Source organism: Scomber scombrus, chromosome 7, assembly GCF_963691925.1.
Source record: "Scomber scombrus chromosome 7, fScoSco1.1, whole genome shotgun sequence".
NCBI classification, from domain to species: Eukaryota; Metazoa; Chordata; class Actinopteri; order Scombriformes; family Scombridae; genus Scomber; species Scomber scombrus.
The window spans coordinates 28,289,678-28,306,799 of NC_084976.1; the positions used below are offsets into that span (position 1 = coordinate 28,289,678).

The 17,122-nt window shown below is 40.3% G+C and overlaps 2 protein-coding genes across 2 annotated transcripts in view; one reads left to right on the forward strand and one right to left on the reverse strand.

Annotated features, from left to right (window-relative positions):
- Window positions 1-6,975, reverse strand: part of dctn3 (dynactin 3 (p22)) — a 37,954-nt gene extending 30,979 nt beyond the window's left edge. Inside the window, exon 1 of the mRNA XM_062422798.1 lies at window positions 6,965-6,975. The gene's annotated coding sequence lies outside the window, so the exon portion shown is untranslated. The remainder of the gene's footprint in view (window positions 1-6,964) is intronic.
- The window catches only part of atg5 (ATG5 autophagy related 5 homolog (S. cerevisiae)), a 42,586-nt gene that overhangs the window by 22,566 nt on the left and 2,898 nt on the right, over window positions 1-17,122 (forward strand). Inside the window, 1 exon segment of the mRNA XM_062422796.1 lies at window positions 1,511-1,628. Within this exon segment, the coding sequence (XP_062278780.1) occupies window positions 1,511-1,628 (118 nt within the window).

Genomic DNA, 17,122 nt, shown 5'->3' on the forward strand with positions numbered 1-17,122 from the left:
ATATCGCGATATGTCATCGGAGTTGTCTTTTCCTGGTTTTAAAGCTGCATTACAGTAAAATATGTAATTTTCTGAATTTAACAGACTGTTCTAGCTGTTCTGTTATTGACCTTTTACCCACTTTTTCATTATATCCACATTACTGATGATTATTTATCAAACATTTCATAGTGTCAATATTTTGTGAAAGCATCAACAGCCATCTCTATAATATTGTTGTAATATCGATTTCGAGGTATTTGGTCTAAAATATCGTGATATTTGATGTTGTCTACTTCCAAGTGTACAGAAGAAGCAATGATGACTACGAAACTTTCTTAAAAATGCAAAAGAGCCTCTCTAGAGCCAGTGTTTGGTCTATCTTTCTGGGGGGAAAATGGCAGTGCAACATTTTGGACTCCATGTAAGAGGACTCGCTCGCTATGTAGATAAAAAGAGCTCATTCCATTCATTTACATGGGATTTTACACTAATTAATTCTGCTAAATGCCTCTAGATTCTACACACTGCACCTTTGATTGACCTCACCTGCTAAGTCCTAGAGTGTGAGAGGCTGCAAGGGTTTAAAAAAAAGTATAAAATCATATTTCTTTTTTTTTTTTTAACCCTTTAAGGTTTTCCCTGGTAACCCCACATTGAACTGTGGGCCGTTCCCTCAACAAGCAAAGTCTGCAGAAATATGGACTTAGAGAAAGTGTACAAATACGGCTCAAAATAGGCTCCTTGACAATTTGACAAGTGGACAGCACTAATCCCTTGTGGATTTAGTTGGGAACATGCCTCAAAGTCCGAGACTCGGTGACTGTGGACATTGGGATCGACTCAAAATCTTGCTTTTGCTGACTTCCAGTAACCTCTCGGCTTGTTGCAGTGACCCTCGTCAGACCGTTGGGTGTAGTTACATGTGCAACAAAGCAGCGACACATGAAACTTTGCACCAGAGAGGGCAGCAGCGGAGAAACACTGGAGTTCAGCCTGGTATTAAGTTACTCTCTACCAAACCTTTGAGTGTAAGTAGAGGTGGCAGATCAAAAAAAAAAATACTCGACTTAATCTTTTTTTTAAGTCACGACAGTCATATGTGTTTTTAAAGACACTGACAAGTAATGTTAGACACAGCAGGTCAAAAGACGTTGTTCTTGGATTTGATTTAGAAAGCGAACGATAAACAACCGGTTTCCTTTCTCATCTCTCATTTCCTTCATGGTAAATCGTTGCAGATTGGCCTGCTGTAAACACCAGCTACTCCGTGTGGTTTACTGACATTATCTTTCCATTTGTGCAAAGATGCTTAATGCGACTTAAAGCAGTTCTTTTTTTTTAAATTAGTTTGTTTGGTGAACACTTCAAACACAGCTCAAGTACAAAAAGCACACATATTGTAATGTTTGTTTTACAGCGATATCTGTAATACGTTAAAGATTAGACACCCCTGAAATGTGCTGCAATGTATTTCTGTGTATTTGTGTTTCTGGATAGTTCATTAGCTTTTGCTCTTAATTCATTACAGACGTTGAGCGACAGGCCGTTCATCCAGAAGCAGTTTCGTCCCGTTTCATCTGACGGCAACGCACACACACTTGGCGACCTGCTGAAAGAGATGTACCCAGCTGCTCTACCGAATGACGGTAGGTCCTAATGCACACGAGCACACACAGTAGAGAACAATGTAGTATTATAGTCATTTGTGTTATTCTCCTTCAGTCAAAACCAATCATAGTTATAATGTCTCCTAACCAGTAGAACGTAGGGCTGGGCCATTATGGCAAAAATCAAAATCACGATGAATTGAACTTTTAACCTCGATCATGATTAATGAACGATTTTCTCCACCCTCGATGAGCAATGATGTGTTTTCACAGTTTCTTTTGTTTTGTATTTTACACTGCTGCCCTCACACATGAGTGTCTTTAGGGAGTGAAAATAATGATGTTTTAAGGCAGGGGGGTCAAACATGAGGCCCGCGGGCCAGAACCGGCCCTCCGAGGAGTCCAATCAGGCCCACACTCCTTCCTGTCTTCTTTTCCTTCCATCTTTCCTTCCTCCCTTTCTTCCTTCCATCTGTCCTTTTTTTCTTTCTTTCTTTCTTCATTCCATCTTTCCTTTCTCCCTTTCTTCCTCCCATCTGTCCTTTCTTTCTTTCCTTCCTTCCTGTCTTCTTTTCCTTCCATCTTTCCTTCCTCCCTTTCTTCCTTCCATCTGTCCTTTTTTTCTTTCTTTTTTTCTTCATTCCATCTTTCCTTTCTCCCTTTCTTCCTCCCATCTGTCCTTTCTTTCTTTCTTTCTTTCTTTCTTTCTTTCTTTCTTTCTTTCTTTCTTTCTTTCTTTCTTTCTTTCTTTCTTTCTTTCTTTCTATCTTTCTTTCCTGTCTTCTCTTCCTTCTTTCCATCTGCCTTTCCTTCCTTCCTTCCTTCCATCTTGTCCTCCTTTAGGGAGTGAACATAATGCTGTTTTAAGGTGTGACACTGTGGTTAACGTCTAGTTTACTTGATCAGAACTATGTAAAGATCAGGGTTTGGGTTAAAATCATCACTGGAGACAAGTTTTCAAATTCCTTAAAGATATGCAACCTTTGCTGTCATGGCAACAGTGAACACGATTAATTGACATGAGCAAGATTAAGTCGATTAGACTTTCTAAATATCGGTTTTGATTATTTTTTGATTAATTGCCCAGCACTAGTAAAACATCACTTGCACTACCAGCATATAACAGTAAAGAGAACAGTAGCAACCATGTTTTATTTTCTGTCTCCAACAAGTTGGACAAGAAAACAAGCACTTCTCTTCTCTGGTTTATTTTATTTACACAGCCACACGAGGCATGTTAGAGATCCACTGCCTCAGATAATGCACCCGCTGGAGGGGGGGAAGGGGAGGGGGAAGGGAGGGGGGGAGGGGGGGTGGGGGGATAGTGGCACTCGCCAGAACAAGTGAACAAAGATCTGAGAGGGAGGAGAGTAGATGATCGACAGATAGACAGTAAAGAGGAATGAAAGAGAAAAGAGTACAAACTGCAGATGGGACGAACAGTCACAGTAGACTTCAGGAGGAAGATGTGAAGAGACCTGCAGTCTGAACAGGTAGATGGAGAATGAGGAGAAGCTCTAATAAGTTTATATAGTAGATTAGGGGTTTTATGTATGAATTATATTTATTTATGTCCAGGTTTTTAAATCTGTATTTTTTATTTCCTGTTTCTAATTATTTTATTGTACGTCTTTGCACCTGGACGGCTGTGGCTCAGGAGGTAAAGCAGGTCGTCCACCAATCAGAGGGTCGGTGGTTCGATCCCCTGCTCCACTGATACTGATACTGAACCCCGAATGGCTCCCATCAGTGTGTGAATGGGTGAATGTTGGCATGTAATTGCCATTGACTAGAGCGTTACCGTTTATTACTAACAGCATAAAATCACAGAAATCAAACCAAGACCATAAAGAAATGAAAGGAGTGGGATAGAAGTGGTTCTATCATTAAAAAAGAAACAATATAAAGCATAAATTAATAAAAAGTAAATATTCATCATACAATACAATAAACAACAATAGAGAAACAAAATGAACGGGACAATGCAGCTCCAATCAGATGATAAAGATCGTATTTTTTTTTAAAAATCCAGCACAAAATCCTTCAACTTTTCCTCCACACACAGGTGCATTTAAATAGACTGTGATGTGTTTGTGGTGTTGTAGAAAAATAAACAAAACTATATCAGTCGGATAAATCAGGGGAAACATCAAAATCTGTATAAGACATCAGAAGACAACATTTTTTTGCAGCAATGCTTTACGAGTCTCTCATAATAAAAAAAACAAAAAAACTCCCACTTCCTCCGAATATAGAGTTACATGCACACTCTCAAACACTTAGCCAACTGAATATTATGCAAACAGTACTTCTACTTCTATATATGCACGTATGTAAACTATATATTATCCACGTCAGCCGACATGTAAAGAGCAGGCTGATCTTTGTAGTACGTATAAACACATGGACGGCAGATTTGACATGTAAGCCTCGTGTGCCATCGTGGCATACAGTGGAGCATGCAGCTGTGGCGGAGGTGTGGTGATAATGAAAGAAGAGATGAGAGGAAAGACAGAGGGGGCGAACGGCAGTCTAAACAGGCAGCGTCTGCAGAGGAGGAGAGAGGAAGTAGATAAGGAGACAATAGTGTGTTGGGACACAGGACCCGCACGAGACTCACCTGCAGCGAGGAGACAGAGCCATTAACACCACTTCACCCCCCCCCCCCCTCCCCCCTCCTTCCCCGTCTGTCTGCCTACCTGTCTGTGTTACATTCACTTTCATTCTGGCCACATTGATGTTTATATCTCAAATTCACTTTCATATAATCCAGAGGTTCCTTTATAAAAAAAATCTGAATTTAAAGCCTTATATAATATTATAAATCTAAATCTCTTCGGTTAAACCTTTAAACAGGCAACGTGCACCAGCAGATACATACATATATACATGTTTTATACCTTTAATAGGGGAAAACGTATCCTGGTGGAGATAACTAATAACATCAAAGTAAATAAAAAGAATAATTAACATCTCATATTCCACTCCCAGTATGCATTAGCTTTGTCCCATTTCCATACTACATACTATACAGGTACTGCACTATATGACTAATATGCACTAAATAATTAATTGTATACTTTTTTTTGCAGTTAGTATACAAAAAATAAACTTTACTTCACTTTTTGCACCTACAGGAAATGTGTAACACATGCACACATCGTAATCAGACTGTGACCATGGCGAAATAAAATTCACAAAGAGGAACCAAAATGTTTTTCCCAAAGATGAAATACTTTTTTTGTTTTGTTTTGGGTTTTTTTGTTCCTCAAATTGCCCCGTTGGGTGTTTTTAAAAGGTCAGAAGACATTTATACTTCTACATTTACATGCAGGTAAAAACCTGGACTAAATGTATTTAAATAGTGAAAGTTTCTTACATATCTAGTTAATGTGTACTCATAGTTGTAACGGTATTTAAATGACTTCTGTGTATTACAGTAAAGCAGGTGCTAACTGTAGAGATATACTTTAAAATGCTGTGGTAACCATGGGTACATAATGTGACTTTTCAATCAAACTAAAAACAGTTTTCAACATCTTCCAACCTGCCAATCACCAAATCAGTGCAACCCGAGGGTTAAATACAGCTTGCAAACATCTGCTTTACTAGACAAAGTTTAATTCTATGACAAAATACGACTAAACTATCAGTAATGGGTGCAGTAGCAGTTCCACTTCAGCTCTAAAAAGTGGAGAAGTTGGACGGCTGAAGCTTCATATTTAGCTTCAGATCAACTTTTTAAATACATTTTTTTGCACAGAAAGAGGACTGTGGATTTGGCTTGGATCATTTTATATTTTAAACAAGGTTCGGATAACAGCAAGGTTTGAATTTTAGCGTCTCTGACTCTGTTTGTATTTGTCGTTTTGAGCATTTTGAATTAAAAGAGACGCGTCCGGAACAAACGTGGTCAATTTGTACGGGCAAGCTGACAGTAAAAAACATCTTTCTTTTCTTCCACTGGGGAAATCTCAAAATCAGTCATGGTTTCACTGTCTTTAGTTGTTACATTTAAAAAAACAAGCCAAGTACATATTTAGTTTTCTTGGCTTAAGACACCATGAAATAGAGCCATCAGCTGATATCTCTGAATAATAGCAGCTGCTGAAATCCTAAAAGATTCTCTTCACTCTCTAAGGAGCGTTTTTTTTTGTTTTGTTTTGTTTTTGACACTAATCCACTTTAACCAGTTGTTATAATCCATCTAATTTAGATTATATCTTTTTGCCAGATTTGTAAAAGTCTGCTTAAAATGTGCGTGACTCCGACTTGGAGACACAGATATCCTCTTACTGTCTCTTCCTCTTTTCCTGTTCCTTTCTGTCTCTATAGTTTTCCTGATCTAAGAGTCCTTTCTTTCCCCTCTTTGATCCTCTATATCTCTCCCTCTCTCTCTCTCAGGTGTAGTCTTCAACATCTCCCCCCCCCCCTCCCGTCTCCCGTAGATGTCTTTCATGTCTTTGACGTTAAGTCTCTTGCTTTTCGCTCCTCTCCTCCCTCCCCGAGGAGTCTCCTGATCAAGGGTGAAAGTGGCCCTTTTGTGTTTTGTCGTTTGTTTAGTTTCCACTTCTTCCTCGGCTGGTAGATGAGTTGGGGTGATAGCCGGGGATTATGGCGGCGTGTTTGGATTACAGAGTCCGGGACGTGTGTTCAGGGACTGGGGCGGGGCGGCGGCGGCGGTGGAGGGATTTGCTGGTAGTATTGTTCAGGAGTTCAGAGGACTTTTTCTTTTTCTTCTTCTTCTTTCTTCCTTTTTCTGCCGGGACCCTAACATCAGAAAAAAAAAAGGAAAAACCTGGGGTGCTCTCCACACTCCCGTCTGTGATCTTTCAAACATCAAATAACAAAGATTTTTCAAACAATCCTTCATTCTGTTATGTCTGCGAGAGGATTGGTGTTGACCCCCGGCGGGACCCAGAAAACCAGTCACAGCAAACAAATGGGGGTGGCATGAATTAAAGGAAAAAAAGAACCAAGGGGGGGATTCCCAAACCGCTCTCAAGCAATGGTACAAAAGTGTGTGTGCTGCTCTCTAAAGATGCGGGAAACAAACCCAAAAACAACATGTTAGCGTAACCAGCGGTCAGCACTGATGTCTGTTGTAGGTTGTAATTTGTTTTTTTAACCAGGTGTGTCATTGAGCAAGATTCTTTTTTGGCAAGAAATTCGCCCCTGTTTTTTTATTGTTATTGCACAAATCACAGTCTATAGCCTAAAGGAGGATGCTGCCCACACATGACACACACGTATTAACAGATAGTTCTCGTAAGCCGAGCTTATTTCTTGTTTTTCTTTCCAGGTTTTATCGTAGGTGAACCGAATCGTGAAAACCCCCCCCCCGCATTGATTGTTCAGAGGAAAGCCCCCACCCCACAAAACCCCACCCTGACCCCTCCCTTCTCTTTTGAGAGTGACAAATCCAAGCAATCTGCGCTTGAAGCATCCAGCCTCCCTCTTCCTCCCCTCCTCCCCTCCTCCCCTCCTCCTCCATCGCATCTGTGGTACAGCCCACTCGCTATTGGCAGGCTTCCCCATGCAGCCTGCATCGGGAGCCAATACATCTTGTGCTCATCAAACGGGTTAGCTCACTTTAAAAAATCTTGAGGGGGAAGTGTAGGTTTCAGTGGCTGTTTTGATACAGTCGATAGCGGGGTTATGGTACAAGGTGCGCGGGCGTCGATGTGCGATGTGCTCGAGGGGGAATTCAGAATGGCTCGAAAGCCTGCTCGATGAGTCTGCCTGGTTGATAGAAAATGTGGTCAGCGCTGCTCTTTTGCTTTCTAATTGTATTTGCAGTAACTTTACTGTAAAATGGCTGCGAGGCTTTGTGAATGTCACAGGACGTTTGGGCAAAGATTTAGATTTTCTCCAAAGATAATCGAGTACGTGGAAAGTTTGCAAAGCGTTTTTTTTAATGTCCTCACTAATAATCTGTTATCATAAGATCGTGGCTTCGGATCGGTTTTACTAGTATCAACTAAGTTTGCCTCATAGGATTTTTTAATGTATAGCCTAGATTACTATTAACTCTCCCTATCCTCACACCATTGGTTCAGCAAATAAGAATTTAGTCCACAAGAGTATCAGAACTGCCAAGAACCAAAAGATGGCATTGAATATCTGGTCAGATTCACAATCCTGCTTACTCATTTTAATTTAGTTTCTCCAGTTTTAACCCTCCTGTTGTCCTCGAGTTAAGGAAGGAAGGAAAGGAGGGAGGGAGGGAGGAAAGGAGGGAGGGAGGAAGGAGGGAAGGAAGGGAGGAAAGGAAAGAAGGAAGGGAGGAAGGAAGGATGGAGGAAATAAAGAAGTAAGGAAGATAGGAGAGAGGGAGAAAGGAAGAAGGAAGGAAAGGAGGAAGAAGGAAGGAAAGGAGGGAGGGAGGAAGGAAGGAAGGAAGGAAGGAAGGGAAGGAGGGAAGGAAGGAATGGAGGAAAGGAAAGAAGGAAGGGAGGAAGGAAGGAAAGGAGGGAGGGAGGGAGGAAGGAAGGAAGGAAGGAAGTAAGGAAGATAGGAGGAAGGGAGAAGGAATGAGAGGAAGGAAGGAAGGGAGGAATAAAGAAGGAAGGAAAGGAGGGAGGAGGGAAGGAAGGAAGGGAGGGAGGGAAGGAGGGAGAAAGGAAAGAAGGAAGGAAGGAAGGATGGAGGAAAGAAAGAAGGAGGGAGAGAGAGAGAAAAGGAAAAGAGGAAGGAAGGAAGGATGGAGGAAAGAAAGAAGGAGGGAGAGAGAGAGAAAAGGAAAAGAGGAAGGGAGGAAGGACAGACGGAAGGAAGGAAGGGAGGAAAGAAGGAACAGTCAAAACAGACGGGATAAATTTGACCCAGGAGGACGACACGAAGGTTAAGATGTGTTTTTACAGCATTTAACCTTTGAGAACTCCAGTCCAACCTTATTTGTAAAGCACTTTAAAACAACCACAGTGGACCAAAGTGCTGTAACAGAAGAATAAATAGAAGACATAACAGCTCACATGTATAGCATAAAATACAAATATAATAGATTAAAAGACATAAAATATGAATAAAAATAACCAGCCATATAATAAAAACATTCAAATCAAATAAATAAATAACATCAATGTCTTTACAAGCTGTCGAAGTTCAAGGAGAAGAGTTGATTTTTAAGAAGAGGCCTGTCTAATGTGCAGAGGCAGATCATTCAACAGCGAAGACACGGTTCCCCCTCTAGCTTCTTTTGTCCAATTTGTTTTGAAAGACAATAATACTCAAACTCAAGTGTAATGGAAAAGGTAATGCACATCAAGGGTCGTAGAGAGGCGCTGGAGGTAAACTTGAATGTGGGTAAAAAAGTGTCAATCAAGAGGCCAAATCCAAGATCCATAAAACACATACTTCTCTAGAAATGAAAAGAAAGTGCATAAAAACCCTGTATAAAGGGAAAGTGAGAGCATTGTGAATTGCACAGGTATATTGCACAGGCCCAGGAGACAATATAATATAATAAATATAATATGATATGCTATGAGGTAAGTCATTTTGTTTTGGCCAAGAAATCAAAACTCTGTGCCAGAAAAAGAAAAGAGTGATGGGAACGACAGCCAATCAAATCACTTCAAGACCACTGAGTCTCATTCCACATGTAGAGATTTAAATAGTATGACCTCTGTGCATTTTTTCTATATTTTGACATCTCCTAGAGTAAGTAGCTATTTAATTTATCTAAATAAATAGAGCTGCAATGATTAGTTGATTAATTGATTTGTCAGTTAGTGGCTCATTAGAAAATGTTGATAATTGGTTAATTGTTCCTGTCGGGTTTTTAAGCAAAAATACAAAAAAAATGCGATGATTTCAGCTTCTCAAATATGAAATGTGTGTGTGGTTATTGATTATTTTAACATTTTAGACCACAGTCAGATTAAAACAAGCACATTGAACACATCACCATTACCTCTGAGAAATTGTGAATCTGAGAAATGTTTTCATTAAACAATTAATCGTAGATTGTAGAAATAATTAATTTAATTTCTGTCTCACAGTGCATGCCAATCGGACAGTCCTACAGCCACCATCAGTCATTTGGTATATCCAGCAGTCGGCCAGTATAACCAGTCAGTCAGCCAGTCAGTCAGTAAATAAACCAGTCAGTCTGACCAGCTGCCAGTCATGCACTCAGACTGTGTGTTTGGCTGTGAAGAGAGCGTGGCGTTGCGGTCTTTCTAAATAGTGGTTGGCTTTGTTCGACTGACAAAACATGCCGTCTTGGCCAGCGGTCACGTACCGCTCAACCACAGGGTGTGTGTGTGTGTGTGTGTGTGTGTGTGTGTGTGTGTGTGTGTGTGTGTGTGTGTGTGTGTGTGTGTGTGTGTGTGTGTGTGTGTGTGTGTGTGTGTGTGTGTGTGTGTGTGTGTGTGTGTGTGTGTGTGTGTTGTTTGTGTGCGTCAGTGGACATATTAATCTAGTTTTATATAGTTGCTGCTACTTTGCTGCAGTGTAAACCAGTCGTTAATAGTTTGATAGTGGTTCACTTCACTTCACTTCACTTCACTTCACTTTCCTCTTAATTAAACCAGCGGTTCTCTGTCTGGTCTTATTCCAGTTTTTTTTTATACTGTTTGGATTTGTTCTGTTTAAAACTCTCCCAGTAAACAGTGTCCACTTACAGGACATTTAATATGCCATAAATACATTTATATGCAGAAAATGGATCTAGTCCCATTAAAGGTGTTTAATTGAAAAGATGTAGACATAACCTCTCTAGGATGTGGAGATATATAATGCATTGCTACTTTTTATGTCATAAGTTGAACTAAAATATCTTTGCGGCATGTGCAGAAGTTTGGGCACCCAACATAATTACTACTTAGTGATGTTGCTGACGGCAATACGGCGGCCGCATCACTAACGTTCTCATTATACAGTCCAACAGCACACAGACGAATGTTTCTAAAAACATTTGAGGCATGAAATAGACATTGCATTAACAGCATTTAGATTTTAACATCATAAGACGATGCCTAGTTTCATAGTTTGATCTGAGATTTGCGAGCCGGCTGCACAAACCTCATTTGCATGAAGTGGAGGTTGAGTTGTGATAATATGCAAATTCAGATATTGGCTTTTGGGTTGTCTACTCGCTGTGCCTTATCTGTCATGCATCACACGGCCAATTCTTGTGTTGGGGATTTTCTCCCATACTTTCTCGCAAAAGGCTTCTATTTCTGCAACATTCTCGAGCTGTCTTGTACACACAGCTCTTTTAAGACCTACCCACAGACTCTCAGTGATGTTAAAGTCTGGGGACTGTGATGGCCATCCCAAAACCATCTTGCGTCTCTTGAGGTAGTCCGTGGTGGATTTCAAGATATGTTTAGGATCATTATCCTTTTGTTGAAGAAGCCAACCCCTTTTCAGATTCAGCTTATTTACAGAGGATGGGATGTTTGCTGGTATTTAGTAGATTCCATGCTTGCCTCCACCTGTGCAGTGTTTCCTGTGCCACGGGCTGCAACACAACCACAAAGCATGATGGATCCACCGCCATGCCGCACAGTTGGCAAGGTGTTATTTTCATTGAAACCTCTTTTTTTCCCCTCCAAACATACCGTTGCAGAGAGTTTGATTTTAACATAATCAGTCCACATTATTTGTTTCTAAAACACATCAGGCTTCTGTAGATGTTCTGTTGCATCCTTCTGATGCTGGATCTTATGAGGACGACACAGGTACGGTTTTCTTCTACTGACTCTTCCATGAAGGTCTTGATTGTGCATCGCTGCACAGTGGAACAATGCATCACCACTCCTGAGTCAGCTAAACCTTCATGCAGGTGTTTTGCATTCAAACAGAGGCTTTGATTTGTCTTTCTGACCAGCAGACGAGCAGCTCTGTCTGAGATAGTTCTTGGTCTTTCAGATTTCATCTTGGCCTCCACAGTTCCACTAAACTGTCACCTCTTAATTACATTTCACACTGTGGAAACTACGAGCTAACAACACTTCTAGCCTTCCCCTGAACTGTGGGCATCAATAACTTTCATTTTCACACAATAACTATCACTTAAACAGCTGCTTAGAGGAACCCATGGTTACTGAACTTTCGCACGAGGTGTGAAGAGTCAGAGTATTTGTAAAGCTTTGAACTGTTGACATGGCTCAGGCCTAACAAGCCGATTAAGGTCTGAGGCCTTGTAAAGAGACTTCGAAACCCTAAGAGTGACCAAACTTATGACAGTTTCACGTTATAAGAAGATTAAGTCTGATCACAATAACAGAATAAAAAAGACGATTTATGGCTTTGAACAATAAAGTGATCATTTTACATATAGTTAAATGAAAAAATGTGGATACCCTACATAGTCAGTACTTAGTAACAACCCCTCTGGCAGGTATCAAAGCTAGTCTTAAATTCTTGTATTTGGGATTTTCTCCCATTCTTCTAGTTCTGTAATATTCTTGGGCTGTCTTGTATGAACGGCTCTTTTAAGATCCACCCACAGATTTTCAATGATGTCTAAGTCTGAGGACTGTGAGGGCCATTCCCAAACCTGGAGCTTGTCTTATTTGAGGTAGTCAATGGATGATTTTTGAAGATTTGCAAGCTGACAACGCTGAGCTATCTTCTATTAGCCTTCCCGTGTATTGTGAACCGAATAACTTTCATTTTCAGAGTCTTAACGTTTGCGTCGTCCTCCCGGGTCAAATTGACCCCGTCTGTTTTGACCGTTCCTTCTTTACTCCCTTCCTTCCTTCTTTCCTCCCTCCCTTCTTCTCTTTCTTTCCTCCCCCTACCTTCCTCCCTTCCCTCCTTCCTTCCTTCCTTTCCTTCCTCCCTTCCTTCTTTCCTCCCTCCCTCCTTCTCTCTTTCTTTCCTCCCCCCTACCTTCCTCCCTTCCTTCTTTCCTCTGTCCTTCTTTCCTTTCCTTCATCCCTTCCTCTTTTCCTTTCTCCCTCCCTCCTTCTTTCCTCCATCCTTCCTTCTTCCTCCCTTCCTTACTTCCTCCCTCCCTCCTTTCCTTCCTTCTTCCTCCCTTCCTTACTTCCTCCCTCCTTTCCTCTCTTCTTCCTCCCTCCCTCCCTTCCTTCCTTCTTCCTCCCTTCCTTCCTTGACTCGAGGACAACAGGAGGGTTAAACAGCTGCTTAGAGGAAACCATGGTTACTGAGTGTCTGCACAAGGTGTGAACAGTCAGAGTATTTTGTAAAGCTTTGAAATTGGCACCAGCTGACGTTTCCTCATGACAACTGTTCACATGGCTCAGGCCTAACAAGCTGATTAAGGTCTGAGGACTTGTTAACTCCAGAAATCTTACAGTGTTCAAACTTTTTGCACACGCTACAATGATGCTTTTATTTTTGTCCAGTTGATGACATAAAAAGTAACTCAGCATTCATGGGTTCTCCCCCCTCCCCCTCCACCCCGTTCCCACATCCTATAGAGACTGTGTTTACATAAAAAATCACCGAAATATGTTATTTGTCAAGGAGTGCCTGTACAGTCATCAGTGTAGTGAAATTTGGATTGTGACAGTTTCACATGATAAAAATATTCTGGCAGGATAAGAAAGAGGATTTATGGCTTTAAGCAGATCACTCATTATTCAGCAGACATTTCATACTTTTAAACTGTAAAAGGAACAAAAAGTATTTGCCTTACGCTGATCACTCCCAGATATTACGGTCAAATTGTGCGTGTAAACACTGAGATGCAGTTGTTCTTGCTGTGAATGGTCAATGCCGGCACTTTAATGAATCACATAACCGAGTGTTAGTCAAACTGGGAAAACACCTCTTCAGATCTCTATTCCTGTATAACATTCCTCACTTGTGCCGTCTCTCACATGACAGATCTGCTGCACCTGTACTTTTGGGGCGGTCTAAGAGGGAATCAAACCATCACACTTACTGTAATCACTGGTCTTCCTGTAAGTGACTTAACTGCTCAGATTTTTTTGTAATTGATCAAATAAATAAATGTCTGATATCAGAATAATCTCACCTGTCGAGCAGTTGTAGGATCGCCTGCAACGGCCTGCAATGGGTTTTGTGCTTGTTGACTTTCTTTGCTACTAAATTCGTTAACCCAGTTATCTCCAATTCAAAGTTTGACTCATCCCAACCCACGATCAGATACACCCAGATGTGGCAGATGACAGTTGGCAGTAACAAGCAAAAAAACTCAGAGCGCTTAACAACCGGAAGAAATACACGAAATACAGAAATAACTTAAATGAACAACACAGTGGGACGTTTGAAGAAACAAATCGTCCATGTTTTCATCCATGCATCGCTGCCATGCAAGGTGCAAAGGTGCAGAATCTCTAAAATGATGCATATTTTAAGCACAGCTGGCACAGTTTCACTTTTTGAGCAAATATACAAACCTAATTTATAATTAAGCTTGTAGTCTTAGAAGATAAAGTCATAAACTGACCCCTAGAAACAATGACTTGAATGAGGCTTTGTCAAATATGCAGAGGAGGCGGAGAACTGCAGATTTTGCTGGCACACACATATATCACACATCAGCTGCTTTCTCATTATCAGTCGCTATCTCTTTGCTGCTTCTCACCTTTCAACATTTCCACAAATGAACTGAACAGTATAGATGAATACATATTTTAACCACACACCCCCCCCCCCCCCCCCCCCCCCGCCCCTGTAAAGTTTCATTATGAGGTTTTCAATGAGTCCAATGTGTTGATTAACTAGTCTTAAGTCTTTGGATGCCAGGCACCTCGATGCGATAACAAATATACGAACTGGTTTCATGGTAGGCTTGTTGTGTGTATAATGTAAGATAAGAGTGTGAAGGAACTGAAAGTATTTAAAGTTCACATTACTGGAATCAAAGATTACGGCTCTATTTTGAAAAACAACAACACAAAAGTACCGCTCTACTTTCATGTATTAGTGATTTTTTTTTTCTTTTTTTTTTTTTTCCTCTCTCATCTCAGATTTACAGCTCAACAAGTCGTGAGTTGTTCTGATGTCACAGCTGTTAAAAAGACGTGTTTATTGCAGGAATTCATACTAACGCTGACCAAACTGTGGTAAACCATGCAGAGTTACAACCCGAGCCGTCATAATACATCTGCTTTATCTCTGTGTGTGCGTGTGTGCGTGTGTGCGTGTGTGTGTGCGTGTGTGTGTGTGTGTGTGTGTGATACAGAGAGAGCGATTAAAAGGCGCAGGCGGGTAATGTGAGGATCTTCAGAAATCAGTGTGAGTGGGTTGCTTGTATGTGTCTGTGTGTGTGAGTACGGGTGAGTGGAAGGAGGGAGGGGTGCACGGGAGGGGGTGGGGGGGTGGGGGGGGGGGCAGTGTGGCACATTATGAATTTCCCCCATTTCTCATAACGTGACTGTAGGAATACACCTAGTTCTACTTCGCCCACTGCTGCCTCGCCTGTTGTCGTGGTATCACAGGGGCTAAAAGGTTGGAGGTGTGTGTTTGTGTGTGTGTGTTTGTGTGTGTGTGTGTTTGTGTGTGTATGTGAGAAAGTGTGTTCTCGTTATTGCTGTGCCAGCGTGAGGATCACACCTTTTACTTTCTGCCTTTTCTGAGTATCATCTTTTATATTCTGATAAATTGGCCCGTATTTGTCTCAGTGTTCATCGTCATCACTTTGTATTATTTACTAACAAAACAATAAGAGACGAAAAAGCCAATTGGATAAAAAAAAATATATATATATATATATCTGTAACACTTTTGTGGTGGGGTGATGATAGTTGATTTAGACTCATGGCCTTCAGCTTTTAACTAGTTGTTTGTTAAGTAAATGTAATGTTGTGTCTCCTGCTGCCAGATGTCACTGTTTAGACTAAACTGACTCATCTGGTGGAAAAAAAAAAACCCTCAGAAAAATACTTCCAAAGAAAAAAAAAATGGAAGAAAGCAGCTGACTGCAGCATAATTTATTTATTTTTTTCTTAGACATTTATAGGAAACATTGTAGAGAGGTGATAGGAAATGATTGGAGAAATAAGGAATGAAATGCAGAACAAAAAAGTCCCAGACCAGGCGTGAATCAGGGATGTTTTGGTTCATTATTGTCGTATTCAAAGTCAATTTAAAAAAAAATAAATACCGGAAAATTTCCAAAAAAAGTATAGAAGTTTTTGTAACTACTCCTTTTTTAATTCCTGTTTTGCACACTTGTACACATCACTGTATGTTATGTGTTGAGACATCAGCCTCAAACCTGTTTAGACCTGTAATTAACATGTGACCTGGATGCACCATGTGTTGTGTAAAAGGGGCCTTCGACTAATTTCAGCTAATACACTTCATCTGATACTTAATTTCTTTTCTCTATACACTTTAAATAACTTAAAATTTAAATGCCCTTTCAGCTCATTTTAATGCTGCCATACTCTTCCTTCACTTCACCTTTTTTTATTTCAGCTGCTTCTTAACAATCTAGTTTTTTTTATCATTTATTTAACTATTTATTTATTTATTTATTTGACAGGAAATCACCTTATGACTTCTCTTATCTTATCTTATTTTCATGGGGCTGCAAAGTGCATGAAGGAAGCCGACTCCCTTCAGTCAAGAGGAAACCAAATCAGTACAGTGATAGCTTCAATTTGAGTTGGTTCCTTTTTTTTTTTTTTTTCTCAAGCTTGTGGCTCAGTGGTTTTAGTGCAGTAAGTTAACTGTTGAAGAGACGACGTACTGTACAAAACCATGACTGTTCAAAATGTATTGAGTCTTTAAACTCTTCTCAGGTTGTTTCCAGGTAACAAAACAAACTATTTTGGGGTTATTAATTATAGTTTGTTGTGTTTTTTCTTATTCCAACAACATTTAAGAAAAGTTTGTCACTTTCTACCTGATACTTTATGGCCTTTTGTTACTGTATGAAAGGAACAAAGTATTTGTTGCTTTTGCATTTTGCACAAAAGTTTTTGTTTTTTTTCCTTTTTCATTCTAGCAGTACACAGGAAACAAGAAGGTGAACTGGTGTCTTCATTTTTAACGTGCATGACCTGATTTTCTTTTTTTTTTCCTTTTTTTAACATGTACTTTGTTCTTGTGGCCTTTTAAAAATCACCTGAGCTCATACAAATCCAACAATTGCAGGTTTTTTTAAATTATTATTTAATTCAACAGCAGAAAATATAGTCCACACATCAACTTCTGCCTACAACTCTAATCTGCATTCAATACACTTTAACTATATTAGCTGGTGAAATAACATTTATAACAGCTTTTAATCCACCAGGGGACATAAAGTCATATCTCACCTTTTAATCTTCATCACCCTCCTCTGCAGAGCATGCTGACAAATATCACCACATTACCAGGTAAAATATTATAATATGTGGTTAGCAGCCACTAGCAGAAGAAAGCCACTCTGCTATTGTTCATCATTACCCAAAGTTAGTTTCATATAAAAGAGCTCAGTTAGTAAATCATCAATATTTCCTGCATTGAAACGTTACCCAGCAGCCACCAGCAGAGGCAGCTCACCCTGCACCCCTCCACCCACGTGTCTGGCCTCAACGTGCACATCTGTAGTTTCCAGAAAGAGATTTTTGCATTGTTTTCCAGACATTAGTTTC